Genomic DNA, 16507 nt, shown 5'->3' with positions numbered 1-16507 from the left:
AAATCAGTGCAACGATACAGTCTGATTATATAACATGGTTTTAATCGTCAACGCATTCCGAGATAATTGGGACGTGTTTGTACATAACAGGTCCTAGAAAAGGAGTGGCGCTTGAACACATGAGTCAACAACGCTCCAGGAGAAAGAAGTATTTAAATGATTTTATATGAGCCCGTGATTTGTTTCAAGAACAAAGGATTATGACAATTTCTTATGTATATCTTTGGATTTTGTACAGAAGATGACTTTCAAATGAACGTGCTTGTTGTTGTTGTGGCAATAAAAATGAAAGTCAGGTATTATTTCGTTACAGAAAAATACAATGAAATTGTTAGTTCGTTTTCCTGCAACTTCCCTGCACGTTTTATTAGGGACAGGTGATAACTTGATTAAGGAACCAGTCAGTTGTTTGGGGAGAGTGTTTGTTTGTTTGTTTGTTTGTTTGTTGTTTAACGCCGCAATATTCAAGCTGTATTACGGCGATCTGTAAATAATCGAATCTGGACCAGACAATCCAGTGATTGACATCATGAGCATCGATGCACGCAATTGGGATCGATGACATGCACCAACCAAATCAGCGAGCCTGACCACCCGATACCGTTAGTAACCTCTTACGGCAAGGATAATCGCCTTTTATGGCAAGCATGGGTTGCTGAAGACCTATTCTACCCCGGATCTTCACGGGTCTTGGGGAGAGTTAGTTAATGTTGGACAGCGCCACAAGATTCTAGCTAGTTCAAGACAGCCTGTAAAACATCAAGTTTAGACCAGGCAAGCCAATGGTTGATAGCATGAGCAACGATTAACGCGTTCCGATGAAATGTGATCTGCCATGTCACCACCTAGACACCCGATCCCCATTTTAGTCGAAAAGCAAAAGTGAATGAATGTTGTCAAGGGATTTGTAAATTAGCTAGTCCAACGCTGTCTGGGTGCGATGACGCGCAGTCTGCCATGCCACAGAGTCTGTCCTACCAATCCATTTAAATTATATGTCAAGCTCGGTTACCTCGGACCGTGTTTAAGCGGTCTGGTGGGTAGAGCGTCTGAGGATCTGGTGGTTCGATCCCCGACAGCGACATACCAAAAGACGTTCAGAAATGGTACCCTGCCTGGCTCTCGGCTTTAAGGGAATAAAATAAAACTAGTACAAGCGCGCGCGCGCGCACGCACACCTCGTTATATTAGCGCAATTATCTTGAACGCAACATTAAACCCATTTCCCATTACATAAGAAACCTTATTTAAAATGCACACACATCAACATATTCAGAAAACCTTTGAAGAACAAAAGAAATTTGAATTTATTATTTCACCTACTGTCCGATTTTTCACCAAAAAAATCATAGAAATGAAAAACGTCATGCTTCATGTGATATATACAAGTTCCCATTGGGATTCATGGAGCCATTCGAATGATATTTCTTGTAGGGCCACTGAATGTTGGTTGGCTGGTTTGTTGTTTAACGCCGCACTCAGCAATAACCCAGCTATATGACGGCGGTCTGTAAATAATCGAGTATGGACCAGACAAGACAGTGATTAATATCATGAGCATGCATCAACCAAGTCAGCGAGCCTGAGCACCCAATCCCGTTAGTCGCCTTTTACGACAAGCATAGTCGCCTTTTACGACAAGCATAGTCGCCTTTTACGACAAGCATAGTCGCCTTTTACGGTAAGCATGGGTTTCTGAAGGCCACTGAATGAATCAAATGAAACTTGTAACAGTGTTTTTTCACTACACATATAAATACAATGTGGAGCCGACAGAAGTTTAACTGCATCATCAACACCTCTTTAATCTGGCCAGGGCACCTTCCTCTCCAACTACTGTGTCCCTATCCAGTGAGTGAAGAGTCGAAGTCACCACTATCCATACACTATCATGGTGTGCTCTAAATAAACAAGTCTGGATCAGGCCAACCGGTGAGTGATAGCATAAGAAATGATCAGTCAGGGTACGATGACATGCAGTCACCCAAGTCACTAGGGTTGCTGCGGACTACTTCTGCCCTGGAATGCCCCTGGTGTTGCTTGCAGTCAGTCACACATCAAATACTATTCACAAGCCATTGTGACCACACAGGCCAAATATGCCCATCAAATCCTCCTTCCAATCCACAGTCATCTCCATCAACTGTTCTATAAGTGTTGCATGTGTCCAGATTTAGAAGAAAACAATATTCAAACTCGCATAAATCATTCTTTATTTAGTCTTGATGTCTTCCAAGACTGAAAGTGATATTTACAAAGACATTAGCAATCAAACAACTACACACATGATATCGAAGCCATTCATCCATACCATACAACACAAACAAACATTTGCTAACAATATTTGAAAAATATATGTCCAGATCTTAGACGCTATAGGCATATATTCATTGACAATGTTATATTTGTAAGTATTAGAGCATATATAATAAATATGCCCTTTTGACATGTCCCATTTACGAAGACCCAACATGGTCCAAGGGAGACAACTCCTTGCGTTTTCCAGTTAGAAATAAAAGGGAGAAGTTGCTCTGTCAATTTGTAAGTCTGAGTAAAATTGTTTAAAGTTATTCAAAACACCACTGTGTCTGTTTACAACTGAAATATTAACATATAAGTAAATCTAGCAGTTGTCTCAAACTCAAGTTATAGTCCCTAGAGTTAAAAATCAGTTAAACATTACCCTAAAAATATTTGAAAAACACAACTTTGCACAACTTAGAATTTGTATCAAGTATAATGGACCAAACACTTAACAATTTAATAGTATATGCTATGCAAACTCAAAGACAGGAAAAAGGTAGGAATGGGAAGAAGCAAGGCTGACCAATCAAGCAAAACACCTGGCTTAACCAGGGTATGGATCAGATGCTTCGACTCCTCACAGGGTAACCAGGTCATCAGATGTCTCAAATTCTGGATAAGTTAAACTACTTCTCAGGTACCCCAGCAGTTGAGGACAACAGTGTTCCACTGTATACCCTGGACCCATTCGCCACTTTAACTTAATTTCGCAGAATTTCTCCCACTTAACAACAACCATTCAAACTGCCTTTTTTGAATGCAAGTTCGTCAAAGAACTACTTTCAAAATCACGCCTCAATCAAGTGTTCCCCTCGAAATATTTAGCCAATTCAGAAGACATAAATAAACTTTTAGTTGGAAAAGTTGTTTTCCTGAGAACTAACACAGGGGAAGTAAGTCACTACAAGACATTCCGGCTGTATTTGAAACGGCACACAACAATCGAGATGAGTACTGGTGACACTGCTGCTTGAGTGAGTGATTGATTGAGTGAGTGATTTGGGTTAAATGCTACTTTTAACAGTATTCCAGTTACATCATGGCGTGTCTGCTTAATGTGGGAGGAAAGCCCGAAGTGATGCAGGTCTCAGACGTTTACCACTTCGGTGAAACCCACGAGCTTGGGTATGGTGCTGACAAACCTAGAAACATAATCAGGGCGAACAGGGATTCAAACCCACAATCATAGGTTTCTGGCATGCAACTCTGCACAGCAAATCGCGGCACCTTAGACGACTGGGCCCCCCGTGCCCCCCATTGCTGCTTGAAAGAACATTGTAATTTGATTGTATGTCTATCATTAGCATTGTCAAAGAAACCGGCCTCAAAACAAAGCTGTGATGGCAAATCCGTCCATGGTATTTATCACAATAGAATGAAGACTTAATACACAGGATTATCGAGGACTGGTCCAGCTGACATGATCACTTATATCCACACACACCATCAACTTTCTTTCATCATTCATCAGTAACAGAACCACATCATTGTGTGGGAATCTGGGACCCCACCGAGTCAAGAGGGAACCAGCGAGATCTCTCCAGAGCTTCGAAAAATGCCTGAAACAAGCAGAATGACTTGGATGTTATACAAATCAGCTATCAAAATCACTGAAACGAGAGTTTGTTATACAGCCTCATTTAAACTTTCTTGAAAAACTTAACAGACTTGAGTTAAGGTCCTTCTTAAATGGAGATATGTTATAGATGATTGATAAACATAATTTGGTCCAATAGAAATTGTACACTTGTCCTGTGACAAGCTTTTCATAACCAAGTCCTCCATAAAATTCTAATATTGCTGCAGTGGCCTGAAAGAACATGCACTTGCTCACCTCGCTTGATTCCATAAATTCTCTGTTCTCTTTGTTGATGTTCACTTCTACACATGGATCTGCAAAAGAAAAAATAGTGCCACAGCACTGTAGCTCACCTGGATATGTTGTCAATAGTTTACAATGTCAACAAATACAGCCACTTACAAAAAGTTGCAGTCAGCTTTGAAAACAAAATATTTCTGCATAAATACTGGACTAAAAACTAACACTAAAATATAGTGATCAGCTCCTTCAGTTTGTTTGTTATTTAACGCTGCACTCAGCAATATTCCAGCTATATGACAGCAATCTGTAAATAATCGAGTCTGGACCAGACAATCCAGTGATTGACAGCATGAGCATTGATCCACACATTCGCGATACAATGACATGCATCAACCTGGTCAGCGAGCCTGATCACACGATCCTGTTAGTTGCCTTTTGCCGTTGCTGAAGACCTATTCTACCCCGGATCTTCACAGGTCCAGCTCCTTCAGACTGGCAACTTAAGGCCAGGTGAGTTTATAATGCCATAGAATCTATTGTTAATACTTATGGCCATTCAAGTACAAAATTAGACAATCACTTAATAAAAATAGAAGAGCCACAAGACTCACATGAATGTGTATTCATATACTTTATTCACATACTTTATTTTTGTTCAAAATTTGCATCAATAGATCTTTGAGTGTATTATAGCTCCATTTCATAAGATTGGCTAAACGATACACTGGATAAGCTAGGATGCACCCTGGTACATACAGGTCAAAGTTATGCAAATGAAACAAAATACACACCACTTGTTGATAATAATACCAGATACCATATCCTGTCATATGCTCTCTGATAATACTACATACTTACAGTATACCGGTATTCAATTTCACAATGATATTTGCAGAAATGATTGAGTAACGGGAAACACATTCATTTCAATATGGCTGCAATAGTAGCCATGTTTAAAATGAAATTAGATTTGTGTGTGCAGCACAACTTGGGCCACATACAGTCACAATGTGCAACAGAATATGCTCACATTTCATAATTTCAAACTGTCATTACATTATAGATAAAAAGTTGAAACCATTTGGTTCTCAAGCAAAGACTGAAAATGTGTGCTAGTACAGATATGCCTGAGTGTAGGAGTTTCAATACCAACAAACAGAAATAGAATGACTCCAAGTTTTTGCTGAGGCCATTTATGTTATATCTGTTGAGATCTTTTTGACCACCTACATTAGATTTTGGGTAAAAACCTTTGTAAATAAACAATAGATAATTGAGATTCCTCCACATCAACTCCTTTTAACATTTCAAAAAGATATATCCAACAAGTACAGCTTCATAATATATAATAATAACAACAATGTTATAACAGAATAAATAAAAGTAAAGAAAACAACTTTAACAAAAATGTTTAAAAAGAACAGAAAAACAGGTTTACCTTCTAAAGCCTCCATGTCTTCATCATAGGACTGCCCATAATAGTCCTAGTGAAACAATTAACAAATCACCTTTAAATTAAGATAGAGAGACTTTTAAGTCATCATCTGAAAAGTATTCAACTTTATCACTTGAACACTCAAGTGACATTGACTCTGGATAATTGAGTGAGTGAGTATGGTTCTATGCCTTTTTAGCAATATTCCAGCAATATCACTGCAGGGGACACCAGAAATGGGCTTCACACCTTGAAACAATGAGGGGATTTGAACCCGGGTCTTTCGCATGATGGGAGAGCGCTTTAACCACTAGGTTACCCTACTGCCCCAACTGTGGATAAGTAAGTGAGTGAGTTCAGTATTTCAGTCAGCCTGTGTTGAGAGACAGCTCTCGAAAAAACATGCCTAAGATGTTTACCACTTTGCAACCCACAAGCATAGGTTTCTGGCATGCCCAAGGGAGGCAACTCTGCACAGCGAATCGCAGCGCCCCCAATTCAAATTAGGGCAAACCTGAACTCAAACCCATGACCTGTGGGTATCCCAGATAGGAATAAATGTTCCCAGCAACCTATGCCTGTCATTTGTTTGTTGATTAGTTGTGACATCCACGCTGTCAAGGTACCATGACATGCACCCAACCCAATACCCGAGCCTGACCTCCTCATCCATTTAATCGCCATTAATGACCAGAATAAGTTGCTGCAGACCTACTCTAACCCGGAATCCCCATGGGGTACGCTTGTCATATGAGGTGACAAAATGGATCAGGCGGTCAGACTCGTTGAGTTGTTTGATTGCATGTCATCTATCCCAGTTGTGTGGATCAATGCTCATGATGTCAATCACTGGATTGTCTGGTCCAGATTTAGTTATTTTCAGTCTGTTGCTGTGTCATTATCAAACATCATTAATCACCATCCGCTTCAAACATTATCATCATCATCATCATCATCATCATCATCATCATCATCATCATCAAATAACACACATCACCAAGACTACTTACATGGGCATCTGGGTGGTGTGAGGAGCTGCTGGGGTGCATGTGGTTGTAGTTGTACATGTAGGAGCCCCAGGAGTAGGGGCTGGGGTAGTAGCTGTTGTAATGAGGGTAGTAGCCGGAGGATGAGGAGTAGGACCCACCTCCATCGGACAGCCTGCAGCAAGTCAGTCAGTTGTGATCATACTGATAGTACATAGAGTGTATATATAGTTTGCTAACATAAACCTGAAGCACATTAACCTGAAACATATTCTAGTCCGAAGTGATAACCCAAAAAACCCAAAAAGTCAACCCCTGAAAAACATGAAATTCCACTAGTCCTCAGGATACCTTTAACATTAGTAGACAAACTGACTCAGACTCGGTTAGTGACAGTTTGCTTCTGTGATAAACTCATAAGAAATCTGCAGGAACTGATTGTTTGGGATAGTCAACTTGACAGTTTGGGCTTAGGCTGACCCAGGCTTGTTCCTCACCTTTTTGGCGATGCTAGACTGACTCTGATTGGTTTACGCCCTATGCCGGTCATGTGCTGCATCTCGATGAGAGCCCTCTGCTGGTCAGTTTCCTCAGAGAAGCGGACAAACCCATAGCCCTTTGTAGCACCAGTTGAATCGAGAACAACTGAAGACACAAATACATACTGACTGATATCAAGACTCCAGTACCACACAGCCAACAACATGAAATGCTGACTTAATATTTCCTGAAAACTGAGACATTGGTCAAGGAAGATGAGCAGACTCCTTAACACTTTATGAGCCTGGGCATTTCTAAAAAAATATTTAAAAAAACTGTTCGTAAATAACATTTTCTACTGGTAAGCCAGGATAAGTTGAGTTGTCACCTGACAATAAATCCCATAAAACTATGTATGAGGTCCGCCCACTGGCGAAGAAAGGGGTAGCCGGTGATCCGTGACAAGTAGAACGATGGATATGTGCGTGTCCTGTCTCGGCTAACAACTCGTCACACGGATCTCTTTATAGTCTTATGAGCAACATGTGTCCACGGAAGCGTAGTCAATATCATCGTCATGACTTGCACATACACCACATGTGTGACTCCTCTACCTGTAACAAACCAAATATGTTTGCCCAAATTCTGTGCACTGCCTACTCAAATGTTTTGCGAGTTGGTTCAACATTGAACAGGGGACTGAAGTGTAGTGCAACTCGGTGCATGGAATGCAATGGAGTGTTACGCTGTGTACGGGATGCGATGGAGTGTTACGCTGTGTACGGGATGCGATGGAGTGTTACATGGTGTACGGGATGCGATGGAGTGTTACGCTGTGTACGCTGTGTACGGGATGCGATGGAGTGTTACACTGTGTACAGGATGCGATGGAGTGTTACACTGTGTATGGGATGCGATGGAGTGTTACACTGTGTACGGGATGCGATGGAGTGTTACGCTGTGTACGCTGTGTACGCTGTGTACGGGATGCGATGGAGTGTTACACTGTATATGGGATGTGATGGAGTGATACACTGTTTTCGGGATGCAATGGAGTGTTACGCTGTGTACGCTGTGTACGGGATGCGATGGAGGGTTACTCTGTGTATGGGATGTGATGGAGTGTTACACTGTTTACGGGATGCGATGGAGTGTGACCCTGTGTACGGGATGCGATGGAGTGTTACACTGTGTACGGGATGCGATGGAGTGTTACGCTGTGTATGCTGTGTACAGGATGCAATGGAGTGTTACGCTGTGTACAGGATGCGATGGAGTATTACACTGTGTACGGGATGAGATGGAGTGTGACCCTGTGTACGGGGTGCGATGGAGAGTTACACTGTGTACGGGATGCAATGGAGTGTTACACTGTGCATTGGATGCGATGGAGTGTTACGTTGTGTACGGGATGCGATGTAGTGTTACGCTGTGTACGGGATGCAATGGAGCGTTACACTGTGTACGGGATGCGATGGAGTGTTACGCTGTGTACGGGATGCGATGGAGTGTTACACTGTGTACGGGATGCGATGGAGTGTTACGCTGTGTACGCTGTGTACGGGATGCGATGGAGTGTTACACTGTGTACGGGATGCGATGGAGTATTACACTGTGTACGGGATGCGATGGAGTGTTACACTGTGTACGCTGTGTACGGGATGCGATGGAGTGTTACACTGTGTATGGGATGCAATGGAGTGTTACACTGTGTACGGGATGCGATGGAGTGTTACGCTGTGTACGGGATGCGATGGAGTGTGAAGCTGTGTACGGGAAGCGATGGAATGTTAAACTGTGCACATGCTACTGTGGAGCGTGACACAGACATTCGTCAAAGCACCACGTCAACTCAACACATGCACTGTAAATGTCAAATCCTAAATTAGGTTTGTTTGCTGTTTTAAAGCTGCACTCAGCAATATTCCAGCTACATGACGGTGGTCTGTAAATAGTCCAGTCTGGACCAGATAATCCAGTGATTGACATCATGAGCATCAATCTACTCAATTGTGATCTGATGACATGCATCCACCAAGTCAGCGAGTCTGACTATCCGATCCCGTTAGTCACCATTTATGACAAGCATGGGTAGCTGAAGACCAATTCTAACCCAGATAGATATACCACAGGTCCTAAATTAGGGAGCTTTCCACTCCTTCTGTTGTTATCTACTGCATGGATTATATAGCCAGGTGGGTTCTGATGTTTAAGTCTATTTAGCAGTACACAACTGCTCTCAGTTATGAGTTCACCCTTACCTTTGGCAGCTCTGACAGATCTGTACCTCCTGGCGAAGGCATTGTACAGCTGATAGTCATCCACATCACTTGACAAATCACCAACAAACAAGGAAAACTCGGGTCTGCAATGGAAAGTCAATACAGATTCAAAAATCACAAACGTTTCATGTTCTGCTCTGTTACATACACAGATCAACAAAAGAAACGCATTTAAGGATGTCTGCTGGATTGTTTTGAGTTCACTGCACATGCCCACATGCTGTAGTCGAGTGCTTTAGTTCATGCTGAAGTCAGTCAAACACAGTTTTGAATCAATGCAGCTGAGAAACCTTCACTAAAAAACACATCGTCAAAGACAAAGCATCATATATGAAACAAAAAGTGAATTAATTCGAATTTAAGGACAAGTCAAGCAGTGCTTTCTGATGAAGAGAATTGGAGTAGCACCATTCTACAAACTAAGACAATCCAATACTGTAAATCTGGTTGCCTGACATAATAACACTGCATGTTGTTATCGAACTGTATTTCTTATTGATATTTCTTTTTCCAGGTAAACATGGACATATATAATCACATTGTACAATGGATTAATAATAAGGCTAAGTTCATATCAAATTTGTATAACAGATAATTTAGATATGTTAAATGTATAGACTTTGTAAGTGCACTTCTAAAGATAAATCAGTGGATCTATGCAATGGTTACTTTTATTACAACAAAATAAACATAACATTGACCTTTGTACCACGATAACAGAAATAGAAGATAGTTATTGAAACATAAAAATGACATAAAAACAGAATTTCATGAATGTGGTGTATTGAAAAAGCAGTGAACTGTATAATGTTCTCATGGTTATTCGAAATTGAGGGAAATACAATATGCAAATGTTCCAAGAAATGAGGGTTTTGCAATGTTTGTAAAAAAGGTTTTGTTGAGGATGAGTATCATTTCTTGTTTGTATGCACGGTGTATGCCGAATTGCATGAACAGTACCTTCCGAGAAACTACTATGTATTTCCAACATTACATGAATTCAATGTCTTGATGTTAAGCCACTAATCTGTATACTGAGATATGTAAAAACCTTTGAGAAATGAGATCTTGCTAAAAATCCTCTGACAACCCAGATTTTGAACATTTTTTATTCAAAGATTTCAAAGACTGAACATCATTCGTCATCAAGTCATGTCAGGTGATGGTCAAGGGGAGATAACTTCTGAGCTGATATTGAATTCATACAAGCATAACTTCAGCAATGTGAAACTTGTCAACTCACAAGGTTTTCCAAGAAACAATATATTTAAATTTACTACAAAGAAACATGCTGCAACAAGTTAGGCAGAGTAATATTACATCATAATAAACATATCTAGACAGAGCCCTCTACTTACAATAACATGTGTTCTTTTCCATAACTAGCTGGGTTTAGCTTGAACCGTCTTGGCTGAAAAAAACCCACTTATGTATCAATAATGTGCATTAAAAAAAAAAGCCATAAAGCATTTTTGACATGAACAAAGAAGACTGAAAGAAATGTTCTGCTTGAATGACAAGGCAAGAGTTACCTCCCCCTCATCACTTCCAACAGTTAAACGACACAACAAAAAAGAAAAATGCTCTTAAAATGCTTATTCCATGTTTGGGAAACTTCTTTAAACAAGTAACAGATGCAAAAAGCCAATTAAAGGCAAAGCCAAGCATGGAAACAACTACAGGACAAAGAAGGTGCATTTTGTAATTGGGCAAATCATGTTCAGGAATTGTGTAATTTTGTTTCAAATATACGGCCAAATGAGAGAAACATTGTTGTCATACTTCTACCCTCAGTATCATCGATCACCTATCTGAGTGAACAAATTTTTAAGGGTGCTTCAAAAAGGGCAGTGCACCCCAGCACCCCCATCTGGATCTGTGTGGGTAAAGCCCTGGGGCTACTTCAGGGATGTGAGCAGGTTTTCCCGAAAAAAGAGGAAAACTCTTGCCCCCCCGCAAGAAATGTAAAAAGTCAATAAGTCAAATAAATAAAGATGGCGGATGCAGTAAAATTTCATGGTTAAATCAGTACATTTAAAAAATTGGGCGACGGTTGTCCGGTTTTCGATAACATTTTTCAGAGTGTTTTTTTTTAAATCTTTGATCATAATATATTTTTACGCGGAAGATGATTTTTTCCAAGGACTACTGTTTTAAATAACACGATTTTCCGCATTTCTGTGGAAATTTCACATTCCTGTACTTACAGGGTTGCTCCCAGGGATGATCTTCCCATTGAGTTTCAACATGGCCCTGTTGGCTGCCTCTGCATCACCAAACTCAACAAAGCAATATCCAGCCAAGGCACTGAAAAATAGAATATTACATAGCAATGAGGCAGCCACGGTGAAACCAAATGTGACAGCAAGGCTCCTTTAAAAATATTTCATACAAAATGTGATTTATTTGACATTAGAAACACACAAACCCTTACACATACAATGATATCTCACTCTTAAACTTGTGTAAGTGATGTAGGACATTGCAGGTCTTAGGCATCTATCTCTCCAGTGAAACCCCCACACACAGGTGTATCATCATGGTGCTGAAAATCCTGTGAGACTTCCCCACATAAACATATATATATATGCTTAAAGGATTGAGGGGCAATGCATACATATATAACTTTTGGAGGAGGGATACAGGAGTAAGTCTTTCCGAAAATCCAAGAAACATTCATGACGATTCTGAGATTCGAATTCATGATCATAAATTTCTGGCACGCCTAATAATAATATCAACATAAAATTAACATATGTGAACAAAAATCTGAAACTTGTATTGAATAAAAGATAGACTAAAAACACCATTGTACACTTAATATGTTGAACACAGTAATACACACTTTCTATTTACAGTGATTCGCATGTATCATCACATCCGAATCCGTATTTTACAAACACTATTTAGAAAAGCCTTTCAGCTTATAAAACATTTTAGAAGTTAAAAACAACACTTACGCACATATTTCATTCATTCATTCATTCATTCATTCATTCATTCATTCATTCATTCTTTCATTCACAAGAAGTGATATAATTTATTTTAGTGATATGACTGTTTACTTCACTGTATGAAGATTAAAAAAATAAGATAGAAACTTTTATATTATATACATTTAGTTTACTTAAAAAAACCCACTTTAAACATACTGTATTAATTTAATACAACGTAAAGATTATGGACATTTCACTAATCTGATTATGATAATAATCAAGGATTAAGATGGCAACTTTACCCTTTGCTGATCTGAGCAGTACTGTCATGTGCAGTATGCAGGTTGATCAAAACATGCAGTTTAACAATAGGTAAACTCAGGTGCTAGCTTGACCAATCAGTACATGGAGCTTCTGGACATGGGACAGTTTGCAGGTTACACAGAAGGACAGATACACTGTGTAACAGCTGGCTGATTAAGCCATCTTCCCGAGGCAAGGGAGATAATGGGCGTCGCCATTTTGTTTGAAGTGACATGAGAGGTGGATCTCATTGGTCAATAGGAGGGACATAGAAGGGACATTAAATTCCAGCCTAGTTAGGCAAGGGTGGAAACTGGACTTTTACAGTCAGTTAACTCCCTTTCCTCAGGAAAGAATGAAAAAACTAAATGAAACTAGCAACTGATTACTAGCAACTGCATATCTGATAAATATATGTAAAATAACAGGAATGAAATTGAAACAACTATATACAAAAAGTACATCAGCCAGATTAGACTTACCTTGTGTTCTTGTGTTTGATGAGTTTCACATGCAGCACATTTTCTCCCAGCTGTTGAAATGCCCCACTGATAAACAATTCATCCATGTATGTATCCAGCTGCAAAATATGTGAAAATGCATACATTGCACAATAGAATAGGAAATGTCAGAATGTGTGTTGTTCAACATATTTCACACGCTCAGGCAGTGAGTAAGTGTGTTGGTTTTAACACCGCTTTGAACAGTATTTCAGTTATATCACAGCGTGTCAGCTTAATGGAAGGAAAGACCAAAGTGATACAGGTTTCAGATGTTTATCACTTTGGTGAAACCCACGAGCACAGGTTTGGTGCTGACAAACCTAGAAATATAATGGGGTGCCCCAGGATTCGAACCCACAATCTGGCTTACCTAAGGGATGCAACTCTGCATAGTGATTTACGGTGCCTCAGACAACTGGGCCACCTGTGGCCCCTACACTCAGGTTCATAACCACTGATGACTAACAGCCTAAAATCACATAATTGATATATTTTATTTTGAAGTATAACAATGATATCTGTCGATCCCAGTGAGTGTATGACTTTCAAAATAAAATATATATTATTGAAGATATTAATAGGGTGAGTGTGTTGGGTTTAAAGCCTATATGAACAGTATTTCAGCTATATCTTGGCAGTATTACTCTGGTAGGAAAGCATGATAGTGATGCATATCCTTGATGTTAACCACTTTGGTGAAATCAGCGAGCATGGGTTTGTACTTGATGTAACCAATGATAATAGGATTATTGCACTGTTAAGGGACACAACACTGCACAGTGAACTGCTGCACTTTAGACCACTGGGCCTAGATTTTCGAAACGATCTTAGCTAAGATAAATCTTAACAACTTACGTTTAAAGATAAGATATCTTAAGGTTAAGATAAGATAGATTCCCACAAGCAGGTTTTTATAACAATCTAAGCTTGTAAGGTTTGTTTTGTTACTTATGTATTCAATATATTTCACGAATTAACCAAGGACTTAAATTCAATATCAAGCTATTAGTATTTAGATGATGAAATTATTTTTTTATCTATCTAGATCCATAATTATTTTCAAAATTTAAAAGTGACTCTAATTTTCGTTCGCAAAGAGAGATAATTTAGGAATTGTCAAGTTATGTTGTCTTATGGAACGCCACAAGTTAACGTGAACATACATATGTAGTCATTTTCTATCCTTTTAAATTAAGTAGAGCTAATAAACTGATTTGTCTGATTTCATTTAAATCTGGCTGAGGAGCGAAATACTTTGTAATGTGTCAAATCTATTCCAGAATGTAGTTCAATGATGTTTGGCTTGTCTGAAGGAATTGCTGAGGATCATTTACTAGTATTTTTCCGAAGACCCTATACAACGATTTTATTGTCTGAATGATCTCAAGTATATAGATAGATATAATTTAAACATAAAACGGGAAGATGTAGTCTTAAATATTAAAAAGACCAAAATATTTTAAAACCGGTTTATTGAATGCAAAGATTATTGTGTTGAAAATGTGTATTTTATATTGATCAGTAAATTTCATTCAATAAACTTTTTTTCTGCGAACATATATTGGAAAGTGAATTTTGGACCTGTTTTTAAAGAACGCAATTGTTCAACAGACTCTTTAATCACTTTTTATCAAGAGGATATAGATAACATAGGTATTGAATTTAAAACGAAACAAATTACAATTACTGTTGCAAGAAAAATATTGAATATTGTATAGAAATATTTGACCACATGTATTTCCTTGTTAAGTTAATAAATACTACACTGTTTAGTTAAAATTCAATTATTAAAACCACCCGTCCCACACGATTTTAGATGTAAAAAACTTATGCGAAACCTTTATGGGTTTTTTTTCATATGTAGAGTCATATCATTTTATAAAATGTGAAATAAAGACTAAAGCATTGACACAAATGCGATCCAGAAAATATAACAGCGGAACTCTGCGCTTTATGAAAACTGTAACATAGAGCAAGGTGTCCCAGGCGAATACAAAGGGAAACCACTCTCAACTAGAGTTTGAACTAAGATTAGCTCCCCCTGAGTTATCAATAAGGTCACGGTCATTACTGTTGCCTGCCGACACCTTCTGTTTTTATCCTTCCCAAATTATCGAAAAGGTATGTTGTTTTACACTTCTTCAGCATGGACTCGGATAGAAAAATATTGTAAGCTATCGACTCCACAGTTATGTGGATCGCTGTCGCGATTAAGAACATTTTTGACGTGAAATCCTTGATGCTTTATTCGTGTTTTCGAAGTCTCAATTTGAATCACTCAGTTTTACAAAATGAAATGTCAATGTTTAAACATAAAGCAGACTTATTGTTTGGCAAAATATCTATGGAAAAGTATGCCGCCATCTTGGATGAAGATAAAATAAACTTAAGACAGGTATGGGGCTATCTTAGATTTACGACAATCTTAAGATATCTTAGAGCTACGATAGTTCCGAAAATATGCTACGATAGCCTACGATTTCCTTACGATAAATTTACTATAATTTTAGGGCTACGATCGTTTCGAAAATCTAGGCCCTGGGTTACATATGCCCCCAAAGATATCTATGAATATTAGAGGCTTACAGGGGAGCTGCTGTAACCTCTTTGGGCCTGGCTTCTTGCTGTGATTCAAATATCCAATAATGAAGACAGGAAAATGTGCATTAAATAGGGCCTAGTTCTGTGACATCTTATTTATTAAATATCCCAAACTACTTGAGCTGATCCATGCTACAAACATCACCATAAACACATGCAAGTTAAGTGCTTGACACTTTTGTTGGTTGTTCCCCATACAGTTGACCGAAAACATGGTGTTAACTGCTGAGCCCAGAAAATGGACTAAAAACAATTTGAATTTGTAGCCTTGTCGGCTAGTGTACATTTGTAAGTCACAAAGTTCTAAATCTACAGTGAATGATATCTAAATGAAATTATTTCAAGAGATCATTTTGTTCCAGGTCCTTTTATTTCCAGTTTCAATATCTTGGATTTAAATAAGTTGATTGGACTGCTTAGTGCTTGTACTATGATACTGGTACTATCATATCTAAAGTATTATTCATTTTGCGTCTATAAAATTGTCATTCACAGAGTGCCACCATATGCTGGCTCGTCATTGTCATCAGCTGTTTTGGGGTGCTTTTCACCAAATGAAATGGTTGCGAGGTGAAACATGCATGTGGTTAAGAGTTTAGTAATCAGTCTTTGACAAAGTACACACGTCACCCATCCACAGCGAACTGCTGAGTGCCATACTGCACTGGTAAATTCTTGAAAACAGCAATTTCTTGAAACCGGAAACGTGGTATAATCAGATCTCTTTAGTTGAAGAGTTCTACACCAGAAATGGTGACGTTTTATAATATGAGCAATGACGCATTAATCTTCTTATTATGAAACAAATAACACAATAGCCTGATCTAAAAACCAATTCTTTGATTATTTTGTAAT

The 16507-nt window shown here is 38.8% G+C and overlaps 1 protein-coding gene across 1 annotated transcript; it reads right to left on the bottom strand.

Moving 5' to 3' along the window:
• Positions 1–3440: 3440 nt before the first annotated feature.
• LOC124138805 (tRNA selenocysteine 1-associated protein 1-like) lies at positions 3441–16428 on the bottom strand. Its single transcript, XM_046505678.2, has 10 exons — positions 16278–16428; positions 13031–13128; positions 11517–11616; positions 10668–10720; positions 9289–9392; positions 7045–7192; positions 6572–6722; positions 5565–5610; positions 4139–4197; positions 3441–3863 (listed from the first exon to the last, which is right to left on the bottom strand). Exons 1-10 carry the CDS (start codon positions 16308–16310, stop codon positions 3789–3791), a joined length of 867 nt encoding a protein of 288 aa, XP_046361634.1. The 5' UTR covers positions 16311–16428; the 3' UTR covers positions 3441–3788.
• Positions 16429–16507: the final 79 nt, after the last annotated feature.

The sequence above is a fragment of the Haliotis rufescens genome, unplaced genomic scaffold (genome assembly GCF_023055435.1).
Source record: "Haliotis rufescens isolate VD_foot unplaced genomic scaffold, xgHalRufe1.0.p SCAF_2, whole genome shotgun sequence".
In the NCBI taxonomy this organism is placed as follows: Eukaryota; Metazoa; Mollusca; class Gastropoda; order Lepetellida; family Haliotidae; genus Haliotis; species Haliotis rufescens.
The sequence above is the reverse complement of the archived record's forward strand: the minus strand, read 5'-3'. Positions and strand labels throughout refer to the sequence as shown.